The following is a 25418-nucleotide window of genomic DNA, read 5'->3' as shown; positions in this document are numbered from 1 at the left end:
AGTGACATTTGCGTTTAGAAATACTTGTGAAACAGTTGCCATCGTGCTGCTCATTGTCGCATTAAGAAGGAGTGTGATAGCAAGTGTAATAACCAGACTTCAAAGTCATGATGAGTCTAAACAAAATGTCAAGCTAGCTACCACTGTAACGTGACATAAAAATATCTGTGATTCCTTCTGGTGGCAAAGTCACAGGCCCTGTTCATCATTCCGTGCCCATCCTTCCTACATACATCATGGGAGAAAATGCTGAATTTCATTAGAGCTTAGGCACAAAAAAGATGGAATTTTTTTCTCATCCTGGTGCATGAACATCGTGAATTCTACTCAAAGGCTTCTCGGGTTCTGTGGACCCAGTTTAAGGACCCCCCGATAGAGTAAGATGAACAGAGCCAGGGAGGCACTAACATCGTGTGGCCACTCTCCCCATTTTGGTGTCCCCAGGCTCTGCAGCCTCCGGGGTTCAAGGAGGACACGGGGACCACAGAGAGATCTGAGAGGGGAAGCTTTACTACAAAACATGGCTAATGATAACAGGGACTGACGTCCCGAGGGACTGACTAGTGAGACGTAAAGAGAACACTACAGAATATAGAAATTGCCCCCTGGCTGGTGGATTGAGCGCCGGACTGTGAAGCAAAGGTAACTGGTTCGATTCCCAGCCAGGGCACATGGCTGGGTGGGCAGCCAGGTCCCCACCAGGGGATGCACGAGAGGCAACCACTCATTGATGTTTCTCTCCCTCTGTTCCTCCCTGCCTTCCCCTCTCTCTAAAGATAAATAAATAAAATCTAAAAAAAAGAAAGAAAGAATATAGAAATTGCGGCTCTAAAGAGGGCTGAGAGCTGAGGTCCAGAAGTGGTCCGAGGGCAGGTCCTGGCTTATTGGACTACAGAGCGAAACCCGTCCTCTGGGTGCCAGGGAAAGGCGCCCATGATGTGGTGTGTCACTGTGGGTGTCACTGCAGGTGCTGCAAAACTGCCAGGGCAAGATGCTGGGTGCTGGTGCTGGGTGCTCCTGGCACTGAACTGGAAGCCAGGGCAAGATGCTGGGTGCTGGTCCTGGGTGCTCCTGGCACTGAGCTGGGGGCCACCTACACTGTGTTACCCCCAAGATGCCGCTTTGGCCTGTTGATGACTTTGAACTATAGGCTGTTAAGAAACAGCAGACACAATAAAAACACTCCGACCCTCCTTAATTATTTATTTTTTAATTTAATTTTTTCCTCACCAGGTATCCTCCCTATCCCCTCTTCTGCCTCCACCCACCCCGTCCCACCTGCATTCACCACACTGTTGTCCGTGTCCAACAGGTCTTTCTCTTTTTTTTTCCTATTTTGCTCAATCCCTTCCCCAGCCCCCTTTCCTACCCCCACCCCCCAGCCCCCAGCCTGCTCTCTATCTACGTCTGTCTGTATGTTGCTCGCTAGCTCGGTTTGCGCATTCTGTGAAAGGTCCCCTCTCTGTACTAGGAGGAAAGAAGACATTCTTATCAGCCCCGAGACAGCGCCAAAGGAACCTGCCAGCAAACCTTATTCCGTGAGTTTCCGCCTGTATAAACATACCCCCCCCCAAGTGTGCGTACCTTGGGAGCCTAAACATGCTTTCCTCTGTCCAGTCATTTCGCTCCAAGGTCATTGCTCTTTGTTGAAGATGCTGCATAGCTGGGATTCTAAGCCACTGTTTGGGGTTACTTTGCATTTACATCCCTCCCATGGGATGCGTACTGCGTGTATCAATGAAATACTTGTTTTTTCTCTTGTTAATCTGTCTCTTAGTATAGGAGTCTTGGCCAAAACCTCAGAAGATAAAAAGAAAATTATTTTTCCTCCCCTACACGTGCAAGACTGGCACTGGGGGAAGCCACCAGGTGGTGTGGCTGGTGCTGTGGAGTGGGGTATGGTGGCAGTGGGGGGGGCCCTGCCTGAGCCGCTGTAATTGCTGATTAGTTCTGAGCTTGATGGCTGGTCAAATAGCCCTCGTTTGCCCACCAATCTGCAAATTTCCTCCGAACTCCAGCCTTGTTTCCCCAAACTGTGGCTCTGGGCTTCTACCCAAGTTCTTGGTTTTCCCTCAGCTCACTAGGCAAAGGTTCAAGAACAGCCCTAAATCCTGCTCATGAGGCTGAGACTTAGATACTTTGCTCAGCCTTTTCTAGCTCATTCCTGGGAGCCCAAAGCTATTATCCAAATACTTTCACTTATCAATTGAAATCCAGCTTGGATTGCACCTGGGGAACTACGTGAAGTCACGATGCTCCCTGAGAAACACACCTGCTCCTGGATCCTACCCAGCAGACTGTCTTTGGGCCACGACCGGGCCTGTCCACCTTTTTGGATCCTGGGAACCCTGCTGACTCCAGCACTCTCTGCCCCTTCCCTCAGTCCCCTGCTGAGATCCATGATGACCTGAAGTTAAGGCCATCAGTCAGCCAACAGCAAAGGTGGGGAGACCTAAGACTAGTCTTAGGGGCGTGCAGAGGTGGTTTCTATGGATGTGGAGTTTTTAATGAGGTGGGGTGGAGTCTAGAAAGCCCTCCATCTAAAGTATTTCTCTTTCCTTCTTTGATTCCCTGCTCTCTCATTTCCCCACCCCAAACACCTGGCCCCAGGCTCTCTCCAGCTGGAAATAATACCACTTGCGATTTTTCCTTGTGGAGTTACATCGTGATTGCAGATCTCTTTCCCAGTGCTAATACATACCTCCCAGAGGCATACTTATTATTATCTATTAACACCTTGCAGAGTCTTATTTACTTTTTGCTTTCAATAAGCTGTCTGCAAATGGAGCCCCGAGGAGATAAGTCGCAGGACACAGGCGTGTGGGTTGACTACAATCCTGCTTGCCTGGGACAGTGCCAGCTTCTGCGTGCCATCTTGATGTTCTCTTAGCAGTGGCCCAGGTTTCCCTCCCTATCGCCCAGGTTTGGACACAAGGGAACATGTGTTTCAGCCATAGGGAACCCTATGAAGGCATGGGTTTTGTCCTCCCTCCCTCCCTCCTTCCTTCCTCCCTCTCCTTCTTTTTTTATTCTTGCTATGCGTGTCCTTTGGAGATACCGAGATGAGTAAGACCCAAACGCCTCTATTTGTGCCCTTGAGGGGCTCTGCTTAGTGGGGAAGTGGCTGGGGCTGAAGGTGGGGAGACAGAGAGAAGAGCAAATGTACGTGATCAATGTCACAACTGGGTGAAGTTGCTATGGAAACCCCAAAGTAGGGGGAACATTAGCTCGTCTGGGGAATAGGAGTCAGGGAAGGCAGCATGATGAAGTGCTGCCCAGCGGGAGGCTTGAAGGACAAGGGGCTCCGAGGACAGAGAAAGGGAAGAAAGCTTTCTAGCAAATACTAGTAGGATAACCACCTTAACAAGCCAAAACTTGTTAAGGGATCTAAATATCCTGTCTCTGGAAAGAAGAGTGTTTTCACAGCAGCACGAGGAGGCCCGTGTTGCCAGAACAGAGAACAGGAGTTCAGGGAAGCAGGACATGAGGCCACAGACCGCCGTGGAAGCCAGGTTATGGGGCACCTCGAAGGCCGCACTAACACGTTTGCATGGGGGGCAACTGAAGCTTTGGAGCGGTGGAACGATTCAGTCAGACCTCAGTGTTAGGAAAATTGGCCTAGAAGCAGTGTAGTACGTGAAATGAAGAGGGATGAGTCTGAGGTTGAAGAGATCTCAGGGGATTCGCACCTGGTAGCCTCTCTTTTCCTCTGAATTCTTAGGTGAGAGGAAAGACCCTCATTGGACAATGAAGAAGCAAAAAGGTGTCTCCCACCAGTGTTCGGATTGGGATGGCATTCCAGGGGTCAGGTACAGGCACCTTGACCCCACGCTGATGGCAGAAGCATTGAATGGTGGTACAGGCGGGACGGTGTCCCCACAAAATCCATATTCTGAAGCTTTAACCCCAGTGCTTCAGAAGGTGACTCTATTTGGAGACAGGGTCTTCCAAGAGGCCGTTAGGGTACAACGTGGGTGGGTCCTAAAGCAGTGGGGTTGGCAACACTGTAAGACAAGAGAGCTTCGGACACACAAGAGGAGACCCCAGAGGAGTGGGTGCACAGCCGAGAGACCGCGTGAAAACGCAGGGAGAAGGTGACCGTCTGCGAGCCAAGGAGGGAAGTGCCAGAAGAAACCAAAGCCCTGGGCCCCTTGGCCTTGGACTTCAGAACCATGGGAAAAGACTTGCTGTCGTTTAAACCGCCCACCTGTAGCATTTTGCTACGGCAGCCCCAGCAGCCTAATACGTGCCGTATGGCAAAGTGACCCCAGTTGCTAGCTGCACAGAGATAGCGGCTTAGTCTGTTTGGGCCGCTCTAACAAAATGCCTCAGACTGCCAATAACAACAGGGACTTACTGCTCTCAGTTCTGGAGTTTGGGAGTCCAAATCCAGGGCATGAGCATGGCCGGGTTGTGGTCGCAGTCTTCTTTGAGGTGGCGGACGGCTGAGTCTTTACTGCATCCTCACGTGGTAGAAGGGGAGAGCAAGCTCTCAGGCATCCCTTTCTGATGGTCACTAATCCCATTCATGAGGGCTCCACCCTCAAGACCTAACCACCTCCCCCACGCCCCACCTCCCAGTGCCATCACCTTGGGATTTCAGCATCTGCGTTTCGGGGTCACAAACATTCAGACCATAGCAGGGAGCAGTTGCCTTATCTCAACTGCTTGGCTCCTATCACAGGGGGAGAAGGTCAGAGAATTGGCTGGAAGAAAATCTGGACCGTGAGAACGAAGAGAGAAAACCACACGATGTTTCATTTGTCCAGGTTGGTGAATGTAGTGAAGAGAGAGGGAATGGGTAAGACTACTTAAAAACAATTTTAAAGTCTATAGCAGTTCTGCTTAACTGCTTTAAAAAAATCCGGGCAAATTTGATTTAGTAATTCCAGGCTTCTTTAGAAATTTGCTTAGCCGAAGTACTAACGCTGCCTGGTTGTTGTTTACTGAGTAAAAATTCAATACGAATTAAGATTACAGTATTTTTTTTCAAATGCAAAAAAGAAAAAGCTGATACTAAGAAATGGGAAAATTCCTAAGTGCCCATCGGTAGATGAGTGGATAAAAAGCCGAGATCCATTTATACAATGGAGTGCCACACGGCAGTCAAGAAGATGGAAGTCCTACCCTTTGCGACAGCATAGAGAGACCTGGAGAGTATTATGCTAACTGAAAGAAGCCAGTGAGTGAAAGAGAAATACTGCACGATCTCACTTGTATATTAAGTCCAATGAACAAAATAAACTAACAAACAAAACAGAAACAGAAACGTGGACACGTGGAACAGGTGGACAGCTCTCAGCGGGGTGGAGGGGGACTGGATGAGAGGCGGTCAGGGAGTAGCCAAGAACATTTATGCCTGACCCACGGACATGGGCGATGGTTTGGGGTTTGACGGAGGGAGGGGAGGGCGGGGGCTGGGGTAGGAGGTGGGCAAAGGGGGAAAAAGCAAGGACAACTGTAATAGCAAAAACAATAAAAAAAAGATATGGGAAAATGGTTTATTTCGGTTGAGGGGGAAAGAAGTCAGTCACACAGTGTATAATACCGAGAGGGTTACTGCATGAATGCAGTCTTTCTGTTGTCTTCTTCTCCCCCGTAGGAGTGAAAAAACACGGAAGCTCTGTAGGAGGGCTATTCAGGGTCCGGGGAAGAGCAGAAAGTGGTTTTAGGTAACTTTCCCTGGTAAAATGCCACACAGTTTGAAGGTCAGGGTTCTGTAATTCTAAGTGAAACAAGCCTGAGGGAGTCCATACTGATGTCAGGGAAAAGGATATGATGGAATTAAAAGTTGCCCCCAAAGATGAGATGCCAAGAACTACTGAGTTAATTTTATTCCTGGAGTCTAAAGAGGCCTGACCCCTTGCATGACATTAACTTTATTTATTTTATTTAGTTTTTAATTATATTTTATTGATTACACTATGACAGTTGTCCCAATTTTTCCCCCTTTGCCCCCCTCCTCCCAGCACTCCTCACTCCCTCAAGTAATCCCGACACCATTGTTTTGTGTCCATGGGTCATACGTATTAAGTTCTTTGGCTACTTCATTTCCTATACTGTACTTTACATCCCCGTGGCTATTCTATAACTACCTATTTGTGCTTCTTAATCCCCTCGCCTCCTCACCCATTCCCCCACACCCCCTCCCATCAGGCAACCATCAAAATGCTCTCTGTATCCATGATTCTGTCTCCGTTCTTGTTTGCTTAGTTTGTTTTTTAGATTCAATTGTTGATAGATACGTATTTATTGTCATTTTATTATTCATAGTTTTGATCTTCTTCTTTTCCTTAAATAAGTCCCTTTAACATTTTATATAGTAATGGTTTGGTGATGATGAACTCTTATATAGTAATGGTTTGGTGATGATGAACTCCTTCAGATTTTTCTTGTCTGCAAATCTCTTTATCTGCACTTCAATTCTAAATGATAACTTTGCTGGGTAGAGGAATCTTGGCTGTAGGTCCCTGCTTTTCATGACCTGGAGTATTTCTTGCCAATCCCTTCTGGCCTGCAAAGTTTCTCTTGAGAAATTGGCTAGCAATCTTATGGGAACTCCACTGTAGATAACTAACTGCTATTCTCTTGCTGCTTTTAAGATTATCCTCTTTATATTTAACCTTTGGCATTTTCATTATGATACGTCTTGGCATGGGCCTTTTTTGCATGCATCTTGTTTGGGACTCTCTGAGCTTTCTGGACTTGCATGTCTATTTCCTTCACCAAATTAGGAACATTTTCATTCATTATTTTTTCAAATAGGTTTCTATTTTCCTGCTCTTTCTCTTCTCCTTCTGGCACCCCTATGATGTGAATGTTGGACCTCTTAAAGTTGTTCTAAAGGCTGCTTATACTATCTTCATTTTTTTGGATTCTTTTTTCTTCTTCTTGTTCTGATTGGTTGTTTTTGCTTCCTTATGTTCTAAATCATTGATTTGATTCTTGGCTTCATGAACTCTACTGTTAGTTCCCTGTAAATTGTTCTTTAATTAGTGAGTCCTTCATTTCTGACTGGATTTTTTTTTTATGCTGTTGAGGTCCTCACTAAGTTCCTTGAGCATCCTTATAAACAGTGTTTTGAACTCTGCATCAGGTAGAATTCTTATCTCCATTTTGTTTAGTTCTTTTTCTGGAGTTTTGATCTATTCATTCATTTGGGCCATGTTTCTTTGTCTTCTCATTTTGGCAGCTTTCCTGTGTTGGTTTCTATGTATTAGGTAGAGCTGCTATGTCTCTGTGTCTTGGTACTGTGGCCTGATGTAGTAGGTGTTCTGTAGGGTCCAATGGAACAGCCTCCCCTATCACCCAAGCTGGGTACTCGAGGTGCACCCTTTGTATGGGCTGAGTACACCTTCCTCTTGTAGTTGAGCCTTGGTTACTGTTGGAAAGTCAATGGGAGGGATTTATCAAGGCCAGTCAGCTGCAAGGTCTGGCTATGGCCACTGACCACCAACCTCCACCCTCAGTGGAGGATCAGCTGTGCAGGGGCAGGGTGGTGGTGCTCTGACGTGGTCTATAGCCATCCTATAGGCAGGTGTGCAGGCTCTGGAGTTTCCTGGGTGGTCAGGCCAAGGTCAGCCCCCTACCTATGTTCAGCTGGGGCCTCCCTGCCTGAACCATAAAGCAATCTGAGATGGCTGCTACTTGTGCTGGGCTTGGAGATTCCCAGGCAAAGCCAAGCTGTGAATCTAGGCTGGTTGCTGCTGGGCCTGAGGCCACTTAGCAAGAGGTATGTGGGCTGGGGACTCACTGAGGCCAACTCTTGCTTGTTTGAGAGGATTTAGGACATTGTGAAGCATGAGCCAACACCACTCATCCACATGGAAAAGCAGCTTGGGTGGGCTGGTAAGTTGGGTGGGATGGAGTCTCAATGGATCCCCAGGTTGGGGTAAACAGTGTTAGCCAGGTTGGTGGAGTCTCACATAAGGCACCCACCTGCTGGCTCTGTGGAGGGAGGGTTCAGAAAAGGGACAATGGCCTCTGCTCTCCTTTCTGTCTGGGAGAAACTTGTCCCCTAGCTCTTGCCTTGATGCTAGACTCTTCCGTTCCTCTGTATATGCCACTGGTGCCTTTCAAGCTGCTACCCCGGTGCTGGAGCTCAGAGGGAGTGGGTTTCAGTAAGTGTGTGTGTGGATTATTTAAGAACTGCTTGGGACTCAGAAGTTTCTTCCCCCGAGTCAAATCCTACTGGTTTTTCCAGCCAGAAGTTATGGGAGTTTATTTTCCTGGCACTGGAACCCTGGGTTGAGGGGACTGGTGTGGGACTGGGACTCCTCACTCCCAAGATATCCCTTCCGAATTTTTATCCACCACATGTGGGCGTGGAACCAGCCCATTCCACGTCTCTACCCCTCCTACCAGTCTAGATGGATGTGGATTCTTTAATTCCATAGTTGTCGGACTTCCATTCAACTTGATTTCTGATGGTTCTGAGTGATGGTTGCTCTATAGCTTAGTTGTAATTTTGATGCTTTGTGCAAGGAGGTGAGCCTTGTCTGCCTATGCTGCCATCTTGACTAGGAGTCCAAAAATTAACTTTGAAAGCTTCACTAAGGTGCTGTGTGCTAGATTCTGTTTGTGAAGTACTCATTTTTTTAAAGAAGAATTTTATGGGGAGATGCTTTGGACCTATGTAAACATCTCATTCCCTGTCTAGCTGCTACCCACTGGATTTAGTAAACATTGATATTTCTTGTTTGATGATTGCCAAATGGTGATTTTTCTCATTCCATCATTCCTTCCAAATTAATTGGCTGCATTGTACTCTAAGGGCTATCTCTTCTACCCATTTATTTATTCATTAAAAAATATCAGTGTGAACTCAAGGATTATGCTTTATTACATGGACTATATTCTCCTATTATAATTTATTTTGATGCTCAAATTGTCCCAGATTTGGCCAGTAGAAGCCCCTTCAAGATGACTGCTTGGTCTTGTTGAAATGTTTCCTTAACTCCTTGAACATTTTCATACTTTCTGGCATAGTAAGATGTTCTGGGCTCACTTATGTGGTAGTTAAAATACATTTATATTTATTTATATAGCTATATACATATATAGAAAACCTTGAATTCACATCAATACCTCTAATTCCAATCCAATCACAAGCCTTGCTTTTCTCACTACTATATCTGTCGCCGACAGTGAGAAATTTGGCTCATATTGTCCTCAGTATAGGTTTTCTGTGTGTAGTTCCCCTTGACATACCCAGCCACCTGACTTTCAGGCTGCCCTACCCTCATTGTTTGGCTCTGACCCCCACAGAACCTGACTTCCTAGCTGAACGTGGGGGTGGCTATAATTTCCTATGTAGAGAGAAAAGCAGAGAGAACAAATTAGTAGAGAGAGATACATCAAAAATCAAAGGACACAGAGTATCTTTTGGGTTCCTGGAAGCTTTCCAACTCCTCCCTCTAGTCCTTTGCTAGGAGGTGGCTGTGTTCCTTCCTGTTCCTGGCTTTGTGAGAAACTCCTACATCCTGATGATGAATTCTTCCCTTTCGGTTAAGTAGCTTCAGGTTGGTTTCTGTTACTTGTAAACAGAGTCATAAGCAAGGGTCTATTTATATCCTGGTTTGTGCTACAAAAAATAAAAATTAAAAAAAACAACAAATTTGGAATACAATCAGGGCAAAGGGAAATTAAAAATTAGCCCACAGAAAATGCACACCACACGGTACTGTATTAATGTTTAATAGGAGCTGAAATACTAGCGCTAAGATTTTTAGTGATCTAAACTAAGTATGAAATGCTGTCCCTGACAAGATTTTGTCTCCAGGTTCAACTGGAGGGTGAGCAGATGCAAGCAAAAGAGCCTAGGAGTGACCCCTTCAACAAATGGCCAATAAGTGGCAAACTTTGTAGCTATCTGGAAAATATATTATTATTTTGGACCCATACCTCACCCCATACACTGAATCAGTTCCCCATGGATCGATGTTTAATTGCAAAAGACTGGAACTCTAACTGTCCATCAGCACAGTATTGGTAAATAAATTAGGCATATCCCTGCAATAAAAGTTATGGGGATTGAAAAAATAGTGAGGAACTCTGTGTATATTGCAATAGACATCTTCTTGATATATTAAGTAATAAAAAGCAAGACGTAATCATTGTGTATGGCATGCTACCATTTTTGTAAGTCAGGGAATGTCTTGGCTTCTACAGCCATAAGGAATTCTCTAGAAGAATGAGCAAAAAATAGTGGTTACATGTTTGGGCATGGGGACAGGTGTGTGTGTGTGGGGGGAGAAATCCTTTATACAGTAAACTTTTTTATGCTTTCTGATGAATGAACCATATATAAATACTTAATGAAAAAAATTTTAAAATTGATGAAATCAGAGGAGCCCAGCTACTTTTGACAGATTGAGAGGACAGCAGGAGGGGCTGAAAGTTTTATCTGCCCACAAATTCCCACTGCCGGGGGACCCCAGGGGACATCCCCACCCTGAGATGCCATCCTTCTCATGAAGTTTTACCCCCACCCCGCGAAGCCGTTCCGGATGTTACTGGGGAGGTCCATTGCCCACGGTGCTTGTCGCAGAAGAAACATCACTCTTGGGGAAGTCTGCCGAGAGCGTCTGACTAGTCCCCCACGGACGTTCCGCGTGTAGGTGAGTTGACAGCGACCATGTAAGTGATGAGAGAGCAAGCGCCGGAGGTGGCTGGGGCACACCGGCTTGGGAGCCAGAATTCCGGGCTCACATCGCAGTTGTTGGCTCACTAGCTGTTTACTTGCTGCAGATTATTCATTTTGTTCATCTCGATAGACAGGGGATGGCACGGTGGGGGCATCAAAGCACGTGCCTCACAGGGTCCCTGTAAGTAGGGACCACAGGCTTACCCCAGCCTGCCCAGTAGCAATACAATGTGGGCTGTAGGAAGCATTAAAATTCTCCTAGCACTCCCATTTTAAAAAGACACAAATGAAACTAACATTGATCCCCATACATGAAAAAATACTACTTTAACATGTGATCAATGTAAAATTATTAGTGAGATGTTTCACATTATTTTTTGGTATAGAGCACATACATCCGAGTTCCGATCAGCGTGTCTCAATCGGGACTCGCTGTCTTTTAAGTGCTCAGTAGGCCTGTGTGTGGAGCCCTGCGGAACTGGCCAGGGTGCAGCACATAGTAGGTGTTAATTCTTGTAAGCAGATGCAGTTGCTGTTACCACCCCTCGCCTGGAGTAAGCCTGTGGGGGTAGGGGGGAGTCCTCTGGGTGAGATGCCTGCATTTTGGGATAAATCAATAGGCTTTACTTCAAGCCAACTCAGTTGGCCTCCGTTATTTTAATTCACAGCTGCAAGGCGTGGTGCCGGCAACCTCTGCAAATGAACGATTTACACAAGGGGGAGGCCACTCTCTCCATCTCAGTTTGTGGTTGTCCCAGTTCCGGGGTTGGGGGTGGGAGGTGGGGGTCTGTTGTGCCCCTAAATGCGTTCGTTGGCCCCTGCACCACTATAGCGGGGTAAGGCAGGAGAGTGGGAAAGTCTTTTAAAAATGGGAGGCAAGTGGCAAAAGGACGCCGAGTTTCCCCCCCGAAGAACAATTACGGCTGTGAGGCAGGGCCACTTTTAGGAAGCGGTGGGCGCCAGAAAGGGCAATGAAGGATGCGGACGAATTCCGAGAGCCCGCAGATCCCGCCGCGCGGGGCGAGCATCCACAACCCAGGCGCGCGGCCCACGATGGCCGCCCCGGCGCGGGGCCGCGGCAGCGCAACGCCCGGCCTGCAGGGCGCTGGGCCGCAAACCCCGCCTCGGCTCCCGCGGCCGCTGCCGCCGTGTCCCGGCTCCTGAGTGGCCGAGGGGCCGGGGTTAACCTTTCACCGCTGCGCCCTGCCCAATCACAGGCCGGCTCTCATGCCGGCGCGCGGCGCGCGGAGCCGGGGGGCGCGCGGGGCGGCGCGGGCGCCAGTGGCATTCTCCAAGCGGCCGTGCGCCGTCGCCGCGGGCTGTGCGCGGGCTTCCGGCGGCCGGGCGCTGCGCAGTCTCCGCAGGCGCCGGCGGGAGGGGTCGAGGCGGAGGCGCGGCGCGGCGCAGGCTGCTCCAGGCCCAGGTGAATGGAGTAACCTGACAGCGGGGACGAGGCGACGGCGAGCGGGAGGAAATGGCGGCGGCGGCGGCGCCGGGCGGCACCGAGAGGCCTGGGCTGTGACGCACGCGCCGGAGCGGGGTCCGATGGTTCTCGAAGGCCCGCGGCGCCCCGTGCTGCAGGTGAGGCGGGCTCCTGCTGAGCCGCTTTGTGTCCGGGGCGGGGAGCGGCTCCGCCCGGCCCCGCGCGCGCCTCCGCTCCCGGCCCGCGTGGGCGCCGGGGCCCTAGGCCCGCGCCCCGGCCTGGCTTGCGGGGCGGAGACGGCATGGGCAGATGGTGCGGTCTCGCCTGGTCTTGGGCTGCGCGGCCTGCGGGGCGGGCGCCCACCCGCCCGACTCTGCGGCTGCCCCGGCCCTGGCGCGCCTCCCGAGTCGCCGCTTTGGATTCACTTTGTGCGGTCGCTGCGGCCCTGCGTGGAGATGCGGGCGCCTCCGCACACAGAGCGGAGCGCGTCCTCAGCGCTCTTCCCGGTGGTTGGAGAGAAGGGGTTTGACAGGTCCGGTTACGCGCATCGTGTGGTGCGGACACGGCTGCGGCGTCTCGGGAGCATCCTAGGGACCTGCGGTGGTGGCGGTCACTGCTCTGGGCGTCACTGGACACCTTCGGAAGGGCCGGGAGGGAAGGAAGCCTTCGGGGCCCGCCCGGGAAGGATTGGGAGGATTGTTCGTGTTTATTGGCAGGTGACCAAGCTCTGGGTCCCAGGGGACCGGTGACCGAGGCCATCTTTCCGCCCCTCCCCTCCGATGTTTTTGTGCGAGAACTTCTGGACTTGCAGAGAAGCCTTTCTTCAGGGTTTACAAGCTTGATGGGGAAATCAGTGTATGGTTTAAGTTAGCACATCAGATTTATGTAGATTATCTGGAAAAGCTGAGCTGCCCCGATGGCTTTGTGCGCCATACAGAGCTAACAAACCACGTAGTGTACCTTCAGTACCCTGAAGATTGGCGAAAACGGAGATGAGTGGGGAGCCCTTGCTCTGTAGTGTTTAGTATGTGTGTGCGCGTGCGTGCGAGTGTGTGCAGAAAGTCATGCCGAAAGGCACGCGTTACTGATGCACGCAAGTTGAGTGTTCTTCCAAGGAGCGAGCGGGTTTTAACAACATTCATCTAATGAGAGTATTGCTTTGAAGTCTGTGCTCCTTGAGGTACTTTGTTCTTTGCATTTTCTGAATCTTTACAATTCTGATTTTCAGTCGTCTTTGTGTTGCTTGTTCTTCAAGTGCAGCGCACTCAGTGAATGGGAAAGGGCACAAGTTAGGTAACTTGGAAATTATGTGGTTTTTTAATGGGCTTTAATAAAAGGGCAAATGGTAGTGGAAACGTACAGTAAAGGCCAATTTTAAAAAGGTTAACTAAGTTGAAAAATGTATTGATAGAAACATTAAAATTTCTAAATAAAAATACCCATGTTAATCAAGAGCCCCAATAATATATTATAGGGTGGATGATGGAACAGGAGCCTGGGCGAGGTGGCTCCTGACAGTAGTTTTAACAATACTAATGTCTGCAGGAAGTAGGATCTGGAATAATGTTATTTTGCTGAGTGTTGTCTTTAAAACTAGGTAGCTACGTGTGGTACGTACATATTATATGTACTATGTGCCACGTATATAGAAAAATAGAGTTTTTTCAGAACTTCATGTTAAGCCATATTTTATAAAACTTACCCTGCCGTTAGAAACATGAAAAATTGCTTTTAATATGGTCACTGTAAGCATTTAAATGGTAATGTTGGTTTACAGGTTTATTCATGGCATCAAAGTGCTCTTTTAAAAAGAGACGTATTAGTCAAATTTAATGTGGGGAGAAAGACTTTTCCTGCAGTGATTTTAGTAGGGGCTTGCTTTACTTCTGGTGCGGCCGTGGCACCCTTAAAGGGTAAGGATTGAGTGCTGTGTGGTGCTTGCGGCTTGGTGCATGAATTGTACAGTGAAGTGGTGCTGTCGTGGCTGAGTTTTATTTTCTTGGTTGTAGAAGACATTTTATTTTGATGTGGCTCCGGATCTTAATTGGCAGCGATTTTGCGGTGTTGCGTGCTGGGCATTAGGTTTATAGTGCAGCGCTACCTACCTTCCGGGAGGAAGGACGTCTTTGGCATTGAGATACTCGTTCCAGGCTGCTGTGTGCCCTGCGAGACGCTCGTTTGTTTCACTTGAGAAGGTAGATGTTTAATAGACATTCTCTCACTTGCGGCCTTAACGTCCTGTGGTCGTTGCTGGTGGGAAGGGGAGAAGGGGAGTGTTTGTTGGTGAGAGCTGCCTCCTTGTCCTGTGCCAGGATGTTGCAGGTGCGTCCTCACTCGGTCCTCACTGACGCCAGGAGACTGAGACTCGGGGTGCTGCCCGGAGCCAGGAGTCTGCACGTGGCCGAGCGGGGCTGCCCTGGTGTGATTCCGGGGCCCTGGCGGGTGCTCTCCTAGTGTGTCACGTTGCTGTCCTACGTGGGTTTTAGGGGAAAACCTACACAACACGTAGGTAAGTCTCCAGTTAATACTTGCTGAGTGAAGGAAACACTGTCTCACCATTTTTAAATGTTCAGGTGACCTCTCATTATTTGAATATTTCAGGCTTTTTTCTTTATTTGGGGTAAAACATACGTAACAAAATCTGTCATTTTAACTGTTTTTAAGTGTACGGTTTTGTGGCACTAAATCACGTTGTTGTGGGACATCACCGCCATCCATCTCCAGAACTTTTCCATCTCCCTCAGCTGAGACTCCGTCCCCATTGCACTGCAGCTCCCCTCCCCCTCCTTCCAGCCCCGCAGCCCTCCTTCCGAGTTCAGTGCCCGGACTGCCCTGGGAGCCTCACCTGAGTGGGGTCACGTGGTGTTTATTCCTCTGTAGCGGGTTTCTGTCACTGCGCGTAGGTAGCATCTGCAGGGCTCGTATAAGTTGTAGCATGGGTCAGGATGTCCTTTCTTTTTAAGGCTGAATAATGGTTCATGGTCTAGGCACACCCGCATTTTACTTGTCCATTCATCCAGAGGTCGGCACCTGGGTTGCTTCTGCCTTTTGGCTTCGTGAGTAGGGCTGCTGCAAACATAGGGGTACAAATACCTGTGTGAGTCCCTGCTTCCATTTCTCACGGGTGTGTGCCCCAAAGTGGTCCCATTGTTTCTTGATCTTCAAAACACTGGACACGGAATCTATCGTAATACGAATTTTCTCAGGGTTCTTCCAGATGTTGACTTTCCTACAAATGGTTCCTCTTTGTCATAAAGACTTAATCTCCTTGAGGCCCAGGGTTGACTCATTTTTATGATTGCAGTTCCTGTCAGTGTCTGGCTAACGGGCACTCGAAATAACTGAGTTTAGTCCGTTGGTCCATCATGGAGCTAGGCTGTCCTCGCGGATGCCGGAGGACGGTGCTGGTGGGGTCTGGGTTTAACTTGTGTACATAGTAAGCTGGAGCCGAGTGATTTATCTCGTTTACCGTGGGCTTTGCTTTCTTGGACATGCAAGGTTTAGTTCATCCTAAAAGCCCGGTGGATGTACGGTCTGTTTTATTATCTGTCTACTTTGAGGAAGGGTTTGAGACGGTGTTAACAGTAACAGGTGTTTGAAAGGACCGCAGGTGGTAACGGTTGAGGGGCACGGTGTGGAGGGGACTAGAGAGTAGATAAGAAGCTTAGGGCAAGGACAGTTCGATATTTGCTTGTAACTGAAGGCTTTTTTATTTATTTAAGTATTAGTCAAAGCAAAAGAGGAAACAGCACTAATTATAGTTGGCATTGATTAATGAAAGGAAGTATACCAATTAACCAGGAGAAAGACTTTTCTCTTGTATGATGAATAAGCAATTGTTTGAAATCTTACAAAAGTGACATTAATAATATAAGGACAGAATGTTTTACAAATGAAAAACATTTTTCACATGCGGTTTTAGAGAAACTAGATAGAAGTCTCAGGCATAATAAAAAAGTTTTAGTTATACACGTCATTCTGGTGATTTGATTTATTAGATGTAGTTCATTTATCTTTCAGATGATTCCCCTGAAATACCAGTTATCTGATTCAGGCTTTTGACGGGTGCCGAGTGGTAACCTGTTCACAGTGAACTTGATGCTGGGCGGTGCGGCAGACAGAATTTCCAGGCTCTCTCTGCCTGTCTTCAGGGATGAGTGCTGACCTAAGAGGGAGGGCTGCTCGTGTGGCTGTGCGTACTCAACAAGTGAATTCAGAGGGCGCCTTGCAGTTCATTCTTGAACAGCGTGGGGCGTAAGGGGTGCTGATCCCCACCCAGGCGAAAATCTACATGTAATTTTTGATTTCTTAAAAACTTGTGTGTCCCTCGCGCTCAGCACAGAATCGGTTCCTGGACCAGTCCTCCCCGCCCCAGACCCCCTGCGAATACCAAAATCCTCGGGTGCTCAAGTTCCCCGTATGTGATGGCCCTCTGCAACCGTGGATCGAAAACCGTACCGGTATTTATTGAATAAAACCCCGCGTGTAAGTGGATCCTTGAGCCTCGTGGTGGTGTTCAAGGGTCAGCTGTGTTTTTGAGGTCTACCTGATGAAATTGAGGCTTTCAGTAACATCAGAAGGCCTTTTTAAAGTCTGAGTAGAGAGTGACTTTCCTCTTTATGTCTAAAATCGTCCATGCATTGTTGGTTCACCTTTAATATGTGAAGTTGCTATACATGTCAAATGACTAAGAAGTTGCCACAAGAAAGCATTGTCTGAGGATGTCTATGAGACTTAATAGAAATAAGACATGAAGTACTTGAATTTTGTCCTTAATGTTTTGGTTTTCGATACTTACGGTGACATTAAATGTCTGTTAAGGTTTATAGAAGGATAAGGGTGGAATAGAACAGTGCCTGGCATACAGAAGGTGCTCAGATTTGTTTAGTGAATAAATTAGTTTGTATTACTTTTTTAAGTACTTAGAAGCTAACACAGGTTTATGGAGAATAACACTGCTTTTATATTAAGCTTTTAAAAGGATTATTACTGTTCTGATTTCAGACAAATTATGCTGCTTGGTTCTTCTCCATTAATGAGGTGCGTATAATTAGTTGCATAGAAACATTGTGGACTGAGAGAAGTGTTAAGAACTTCGTAGAAGAAAATTGCTATACAAATGGGGGGTTTTACTGGTAGTATAGGCTTTCTCATCGTTGAAGTGGGCTAAGCCTCATAGTTGCAGTGGTTCTTTTTTAGGTCACAGCTCAATATATGTAATAAAGTTGGGATTTTAAACACACATTTAGAAATTCTTTTGGGGGTTAAAAAATGCCAGCAAATCATAATGAAAGAAGGATCTCAATTTGAAAACTGATCTTGAAATGATAGGGAAAGCTTCTTTAATGGAGAAGTTAGATCAGTAGCCCTATTTGAAGGGGGAAAAAGGCAGTAGACTTACCTGATATTTTGAGATTCCAGGGTTTCTGTCTCCCTTCTATACTGGTAACAGCCTAGGAGGCCAAGGTCAACGTGACGAGCCCACTGATTTGAAGGCCCCTCTTACACATCCTGCTGCACAGCCGTCACTCACCTGGAGCTCTGATCGGTGGCATCTTAAGCCTTTCCCACTGCACAGAATTAAATATTAACATTTTATAACAGCATTATAGAGATGTTTAAGATCAAGTCTTTGGTGTCAGAGAGACCAGGGTTCAAATACAGAACCCCCAGCTATAATCCCGAGATAATCTGGGGATTATAATCTGGGGATTATAGCTGGGGAACACAGGCATGGCAGCCTCTGAGTCTCAGCTTCCTCATTGGCAAACTGGTCATAATAACAGTATCTACTTCTGGAAGTTTTGAGAAAATCAGTTTCTTAAACTCTTAGCTGATTTCTAGCACATAACTACCATTTGATAAAATTTAGTTGATTTTTAAAAAATTTAAACAGAAAAATCATGCTATATTCTTCAACTGATCAGATGGTATTTTTCCCTGAAATTATTAATATTGAGGTGTGTGTCTGTATTTATAGTGGGAGATGAAAAAGAAAAGCGGGCTTGAGAGCCCAGCTTCCAGACAGCCCCTGTGTTGCGGGCCGTCTGTGCTGGATCACACGGTTGGTACGTAGTGACAAGCGGAGCAGTGCCTTGCGTACCGCTGACTTCCCCACCTAACCACTCTTCGGTTACACGTGGCATGGCGTCCTTGAATCTGCATTTCCAGCCAGCGTAAGCTTTTTATGGTGTCGCATGGACTTGATGTGGCCGATGGATTTTACTCTTTGGAGCCTTCTGATTTGTACGTACTCGTACTCATAATCTTACATAAAATTATAGGGGGCACAGGGATTCCCTCGGACCCTCTCCATCCACGCTGCATTTAGGTTATGTCTGCACAGGTAACGATGAGTAATAAGTTCCCTCAGGACGACAGAATTCTGGGTGATGGAGGCATGAGGTCCACACGGTCGGGACTGAATGAACAGTGTGAAATAATGAACAGTGGAGAAATCTGTGTTCTCGTTCGGTTTCACTCTTAACTAACTAGCTGTGCGTTAAGGGAAGGCTGCCTTGGCCTTTCTAGACTTATCTTTAGTTCTCTCACTATAAAATGAGAACATTTACAAGTCTCCAGCATATGTTATCATCAGTGATCTTTGAAGCATCCATGTAATTCAGGTACCTCTCTATTTCAAGCTGAGATTCTAAACTAAATACTAGATGTGAAAAAGAGAGACTGCCTGAGCATTCAGGTTTGTATATAGTGGCGAAAAGAAAGGACATGATGGAATTGAGAGGTGTTCTGAGCAAGAAATGTAGGATAAAAACCCTGGGAAGTAGTCTTAAAAAGTAGATAAAGTCAGATTTTTGCCTTGAATGGACGGCAGAATCTTCCTGAGACAATTGCGTCTTTTCATCATCTAGCTCTGCATCTGGTGTGGCTTAGTACACGTTTGTTAGCGGATGAGACTCTGCAAGTATTTAATGCTTTCTGTCTGATGGATACGGCGGGGCCCAGGTGCCCTGGTGAGAGGCTCCGGTACAATCGTTGAGAAGAAAAGTGCCTAATAGTTACCTGGTGTTTTAATTTTAGAAGCATTTATTTTATATATAACACTATAGTGAGATGACATAGCCTTTTTCAGTTTTGTGTAGCTGAACATGAAAAGGAAAAAAACCCAATTTCTAAATCTTTATACGTACCTGTTACATATAATAAACTTAAGTGATTATTAACTTATACCAAACATTATTTTGGGTGTTCTAAGGGAAATGCAGAAATTTGTTGATAAAAAATAAGGACAAAGAACAGAACAACCTAAACTGGGTATTTAATGTCGTATGTCGAGGGAACCGCAGCGGGCAAGCTGCAGCTCCCGCGTGCGGCTGTGCTAGAGCCCTAGGAGGAGTGATTCTGTGTTGCTTATGTGAAGTGCGGGCTTGGGTTTCCAGCGCGTCTTCCAACAGTAAGCCGTCGCCGAACAGTATTCTTTTCTGGAAACATTTGTACAGTTTCCACCAACATACAGGGTGGGACAGAATAGGTTTACGGTTGCCAGTACGTGAAACAACTTATTCTTTTATTATTATTTATTAATTTCATTGTTTTCCACACAAACAACTGTAAACCTACTTTTGCCCATGCTGCATGAACAGTATTCTTAAGGAGAATGTTGGTTTTATACTCAATCTTTGTAAAAACCGGTAGCTCTTCCTGTTCCTGAACATTAGGGGAATTTGGAAGGTTTTTTTTTTTTTTTTTTTTTTTAACATATGAGTTGGGTCCATACTTGGACCAAGAGTAGGAAAATAAATAATTTTTAAAGCCTCTTTAGCACCGATACACACACACGCAGTGAAACCTGTGTCTGACCGAAGAAACAGACATTCCGCAAAGTGCCTACTGTGTCGTTTGTCTTGAGTAAGGAAAAAAATTGCCCCATAGTTTGTGTAAAATTAATTTATCTGGTTTGATTTACTGTGTCTGAACCCCCTGTTTGATGATATCTCTTATGATAGAACTTTTCATTCGCTGGGGAAAGAAGTCATTATGTAGCGTTTGTGTCAAACAGGAAGCCATGTTTAGTCCGCAACTGAATGGAGTAAAAACACTAGAAAAATGGTGAGACATGTAGTCAGTTATTGTGTATTTATGGAGCACCTGTGTGTCTAGACTAGCGAGACCGAGAGAAACCTAAGTGGACAGGACTGATTTCAGTTGTTAAGGCTTCACAATTAAAGCAATGTTTACTTAGATATGTTTATGCAGGTTCAGTTAAAAATAAAATATTCAGTTATTTTGCCTCTCATCTGAAATTGGATCCACTCTTTTTCAACCCCTTGAGATCGAAAGGCGCTTACCCAGATGCAGCTTATTTTGACCGGCATGTCATTGTAAATAGATACCTCGTTTGAGATCATAGTGTAGTGTACATTGTGGAAATAAGGGAGTCAGACAAAATTTTAAGTAGAATTCCACCTTTCTCATTTATTAGTCAAATGGCTTTTGATAAGTTATTTTAAATCTCTGTAAAGTGGAGATGATACTTAGTGTTGTTTTGAGGACAGTTTTAAACCAGATAATGGAATTTAAAAGCTCAGTAAAGTCTTCTCCCTTCCCCTCGTACTCTGGGAGCTTTTGCTATTTTATACCCACTGTGGTAAAAGAAGAATTTTTACATACTGTGTTAAGGATTATTTTCTTCTTTTTTAAAAATAAGTTTTTCTTTTTTAAAAAATGGTTTTATGTATTTGTTTTTACAGAAAGGGGAAGGGAAGGAGACGAGAAGAGAAACATCAATGTGTGGTTGCCTCTCACGCGCCCCCTACTGGGGACCTGGCCCACAACCCAGGCATGTGTCCCGACTGGGAATCCAGCCCACAACCCTTCGCTTCACAGGCTGGTGCTCAATCCACTGAGCCACACCAGCCAGGGCTGTTTTCTTCTCTTTTAAAATAAACTTTAAATTACATTAGTTTCACTAGCTAAACAGGCAAGTGCATAAATCCCCAGGACACACAAAGGGAGCACACCTGCAGCCAGGGCCCGTTCAAGGAGCAAGCAGGCCCAGTATGCCGTCAGCCCCTCTTAATGCCTCCCCCAGGTACGACCCCCACGCTGACCGAATTACCTTTATTTATTTTTAACAGTAAATGGGCTTCCTGGCCAACCCAATAATCTGATTACTCTAATTGCTTATGAAGTTTATTGACCATTTTTATATCCTATGCTGTGAAGTCCTTTATGCCCACTCTATTTGCTTGACTGCCTTTTGCTTATTGATTTGTAGGAGTTGTTTATATATCTCGTGCTCTTAATAAGATAATTTAATGAACAATTCTAATTATAATGCAATCCAGTTTGTCAGTTTTTTCCTTTATGATTAGTGCTTTTTATGTCTTGTCTAAGAAATTTCTGCTTACCTCAAGGACATGAAGGTGTTCGTCTGTCTGTGTTTTAAATAACTTTGTTGTTTGGGTTTGTACATTTGGGTGTGTAATCTGGCTGGCGCTGATTTCTGTGTGTGACGCGAGGTGCAGGGCTCAAGACTCATCTTCTCCGTCTGGGTGCACGGCCTGGCTCTTACTGGAAAGATCGTTCTTTTCCCTGCGGCACACAGCGTTTTCTGCCTCTGACCTTGCAGATGGAGGCCTGTTCTCGCGCCAGTGCCCACACTACCTTGATTACTCGAGTGTCATGGTAAGTCCTAACAAATCGATTGGCTTTTTTTGTGTTAAGCCGTCTTTGCATTCCTGTGACAAACCACGGCTGGTTGAGATGCATTTTTCTCTTCATATGTTCCCTGGATGCGGTTTGTTAGGATTTTCTTCAGGATGTTCATGATTTCGGTGTGAGAGCCGGGCCTGTCCTTTCACTTTACTGTGACTTCACTGTCCTTGCTGGGTGTGGTGTCAGCTTTGTGCTTGGTTTCTGTGAGAGTTGGGAAGTAATCTCTCTTGTTTCTGTCCTGAAGAGTTTGTTTTTAACATTGGAGTTATTCTCAAACACTTAGAAGAACCACTAGTGAAGTCATCTGGGCTTGGAGTTTTTAAGAATTAGTTTTTAATATTCCTTTTTCTTTATAAGGTATAGGCCTCTTCAAATTTTCCGTTTCTTCAGATGTTAACTTCGGTAGATTGTGTTTTTCAAGGTGTTTGTCCACTTCATCTAAAACATTTCCTTGAGTGACCACTAGGAAATAATTCATACTAAAAATAACCAGATAAAACTTTACTCCATTTGGAAAAATTGCAACTTTTTAAGAGATCACTAAGTAATACAAAGAATACTCTTTGTTGTGTGTATTGAAGAATAGACTGGTTAATGCCACTTAAATTAGGTTTGTTATACTCTCAGTTAGGCACAGTATGGTTTATGTGGACAGAGTTAGTTTCCTGAAAACTAATGATATACAAAAGCTCTTGGTATGTGAAATCTGTGATTAGATTGGAAGCTAAACTTTTATTTTTATTTTTTTAAAGATTTTATTTATTTATTTTTAGAGAGGGAATGGAGGGAGAACGAGAGGGAGAGAAACATCAGTGTGTGACTGCCTCTCGCACACCCTCTACTGAGGACCTGGCCTGCAACCCAGGCATGTGCCCTGACTGGGAATTGAACTGGTGACTCTTTGGTTTGCAGGCTGGTGCTCAACCCACAGAGCCACTCCAGCCAGGGCACGGATGCTAAATTTTTAATCTTTGACCAAAATTCACTTCGGACTAATCCAACCAGTGAATTATCATTTAACATATGCTTTATTGCTCTTTGAATGATTGTTTCTAAGTAATAATAAAAATGTGTAAAGTATAAAATAGGAGTATCTTTAAAACATTTTGAGAAGAGCACAGTGGATACATTTAGCTTCCTCCCGCTGATATATGCAATTCTTTTTCCACACCAAACATCTTAGGTATTTTTTTAGCAATCTACATATATGACTTGGCTAATGAATGAGATGTATGTGTTATGGGTTATTTAGGGAGCAAGAGGCCCTTGGAGCTGACCTCTCTGTCATCCTCCGTATAGAAATGAGGCCTTACAGGTGGGACACGGGTCCCACCACCACTCTGACTTTGAGCCTGCTTCCTTCCGTCTTGCGTCTGAACTGTTCTGCAGTGTATGTGTGTTGGGTTTCATTGTGACATAATTGAGTAGAATAACAGTTGTTAGCCTAGGAGGCTTCATTTATTCTGATGCTGCTGCTTTTCCCCCAGAGTTCCTGAATTCCTATAATGGATGGTATAATTTTTTTTTTTTTTGTATTTAGCAAGTAGCACATCTTTATCTTTCTTTTTAGATTAATTTAATTTTTGGAACGCCCAAATTCCCTTGGCAGCTATGTGTGGCTCTCCAGGTGGCAATGTGCAGTAGGCAGGCAAGGATAGAGACTCAGAGCTTGAGATGGGGTGGCAAACCGTCCTGTTCTGCCAGGGTTGCAGTCGATGGGCAGGTGGTTCATGGGACAGGGGACTCCCAGTGCACAGACAGGGACAGTTGCAGGCAAGCCAGTAGGAATACAGGTAGTGTTTGCAACCAGGAAAAGGAGTGTCTGCTCTGAGGGGAAGAGTTCAAGTTCAGGGGTCTCTTCCTTGTGTTTAGATGTTCTTGCCTGTGGGCCCTGGATACAGAGTTAGTTGTGCTTGGACCGAGGTTAACTAGGTGAGAACCCTTGGTGTGTACCGAGAATAGAAAAGCAGAAGCCCACGTCTTGCTTGAAGCGGGCAGGACGAGGTTCAGATCCTCGCAGAGCCATGCAGAAGGCCCTTTATGATCTTGCTCCTGCTTGTCCTACCAGTTCCATTGTCTCTCCATCCTCCTGTGGGCGGGGGCTCCAGCACGCTGCGGCTCACGGTGTCCTCAGCCCGAACCGCAGGCGCTCTCGTCTCCAGGGCTCCCTGTGTGATCCATCCCTTTCCTGACTAGTGCTGTTACTACCCATCCTGCAAAACTGGCCTCCAGTCCAGGGCTCACCTTCCCCATGGTACACACTCGCGTCAGGGATGCCTTGCTCAGTAAATACGTGTGGAATGAATGAATAATTTAAGAGTCAGGAGGTAAAACAAATGTTTTTAAGTGGGGAAAACCACCTTAAATATGATTTTTTATACTACTCTGAAATGAAATTGGCTAAGTTCCATTGTTCTGTTTTCTACTGTTAGCCAAATACTGATTTATCAGTATTTAGTGGAGTTTTGTTTTTCTCTTTATGTTGTAAAATATTTCAAAATAGAATTCCCTACATTTACCATTCCAGGCGTTATACTCTTCACTACTAAATATTTGAGGCATGTTTTCTAAGAACAAGAATATTCTCTTAACATAATCACAGTACAGTTATTAAATTAGGGGATTTGACATTGGTAATATTTAAATTTTACCTACGTTACTATAGGGGAAGGAAGAAACTTTCCGTGTTCGGGTTCAGGGGATGGGGACTGTTAATTAAACTGGCAGAGGACAGATTAACAGGAGAAGAAAAGTTTTATTTTGCTTGCAGGCACGCAAGAGAGTCACAGGGAGAAGTGAAAACCCAAAGGAGAAGTTAGGCTGGAGAGAGCTCCTTGCTGTTTTAATACAGGCTGATAAGCTGTGGAGAGGGGACAAGACCAAGGAAAAGGAGTCTGGGCTTCTAGGGATGGTAAATTGTGGCTAGGTAAATCTCGGAGGGAAACTAAAGGAAGAGGAGGTTGGTTTATGCAGACTTAAGTCCAGGGGCCTCCAGTGATGAGTGGTCCCCCCCTTGGTGCCAGAGGAGCGAGGGGCTGCCCTCACAAAGGGGTGTGTGCGGCCTGCTTCCAGGCAGAGATGGGGAGGGCAGACTTCCTCCGTGTCTGCTTTTCTCTCTTGCCTTCAGCTCCGAGTAACTCTTATGCCAAAGTGACATGTGAGGTGGCATATTCTGATTATGCCCTTTTTACAAGTTTCCTTCCCTAATACAAGGGCCAGCCCAGGAATGTACATCGCACTTAATTGTTATGTCTCTTTACTCTTTTATTTTGTTATTATTTTTTAATCCTTACCCCAGGATATGGTGGGGGTTTTTTTTAAGACTTTATTTATTTATTTGAGAGAGAGAGAGACAGTTGCCCTCTGCATGCACCCTGACCTGGGATTGAACCTGAAACCTAGGTATGTGCCCTGACCAGGGATGGAACCTGCAACCTTTTGGTGCCTGGGACAATGCTCCAACCAACTGAGCCACCCAACCAGGGCATCTCTTTACTCTTTAATTCTGATAGTTTCTCAGCTTTTATCTTTTATGATACTGACAGTTTTGAAGAGCACAAGCCAATTGTTTTGTAATGCATTTCAGAATCGGTTGGATTCAGGTTTTGCACTTTTAGCAGGAAAACTACATACGTGATATTTCTCAGTTCATCACATTAGGAGGTACATGTT

At 45.9% G+C, this 25418-nt stretch overlaps 1 protein-coding gene across 4 annotated transcripts in view; it reads left to right on the top strand.

The window, feature by feature from the left end:
• The first annotated feature begins 11595 nt into the window (after positions 1-11595).
• The window catches only part of DICER1 (dicer 1, ribonuclease III), a 67077-nt gene continuing 53254 nt past the window's right edge, over positions 11596-25418 (top strand). The window contains exon 1 of one of the 4 annotated variants that reach the window (XM_053927658.2): positions 11596-12226. In XM_053927658.2, the coding sequence (XP_053783633.1) occupies positions 11873-12226 (354 nt within the window). In that variant the 5' untranslated portion in view covers positions 11596-11872. Of the gene's footprint in view, positions 12227-12283; positions 12601-25418 lie in introns of those variants that run through there. The other 3 variants (XM_053927660.2, XM_053927659.2, XM_024567399.4) reach the window with 3 other exon arrangements.

Source organism: Desmodus rotundus, chromosome 7, assembly GCF_022682495.2.
Source record: "Desmodus rotundus isolate HL8 chromosome 7, HLdesRot8A.1, whole genome shotgun sequence".
Lineage (NCBI taxonomy): Eukaryota > Metazoa > Chordata > Mammalia > Chiroptera > Phyllostomidae > Desmodus > Desmodus rotundus.
Note: the sequence above shows the minus strand (reverse complement) of the source record. Positions and strands in the feature narration are given on the sequence as shown.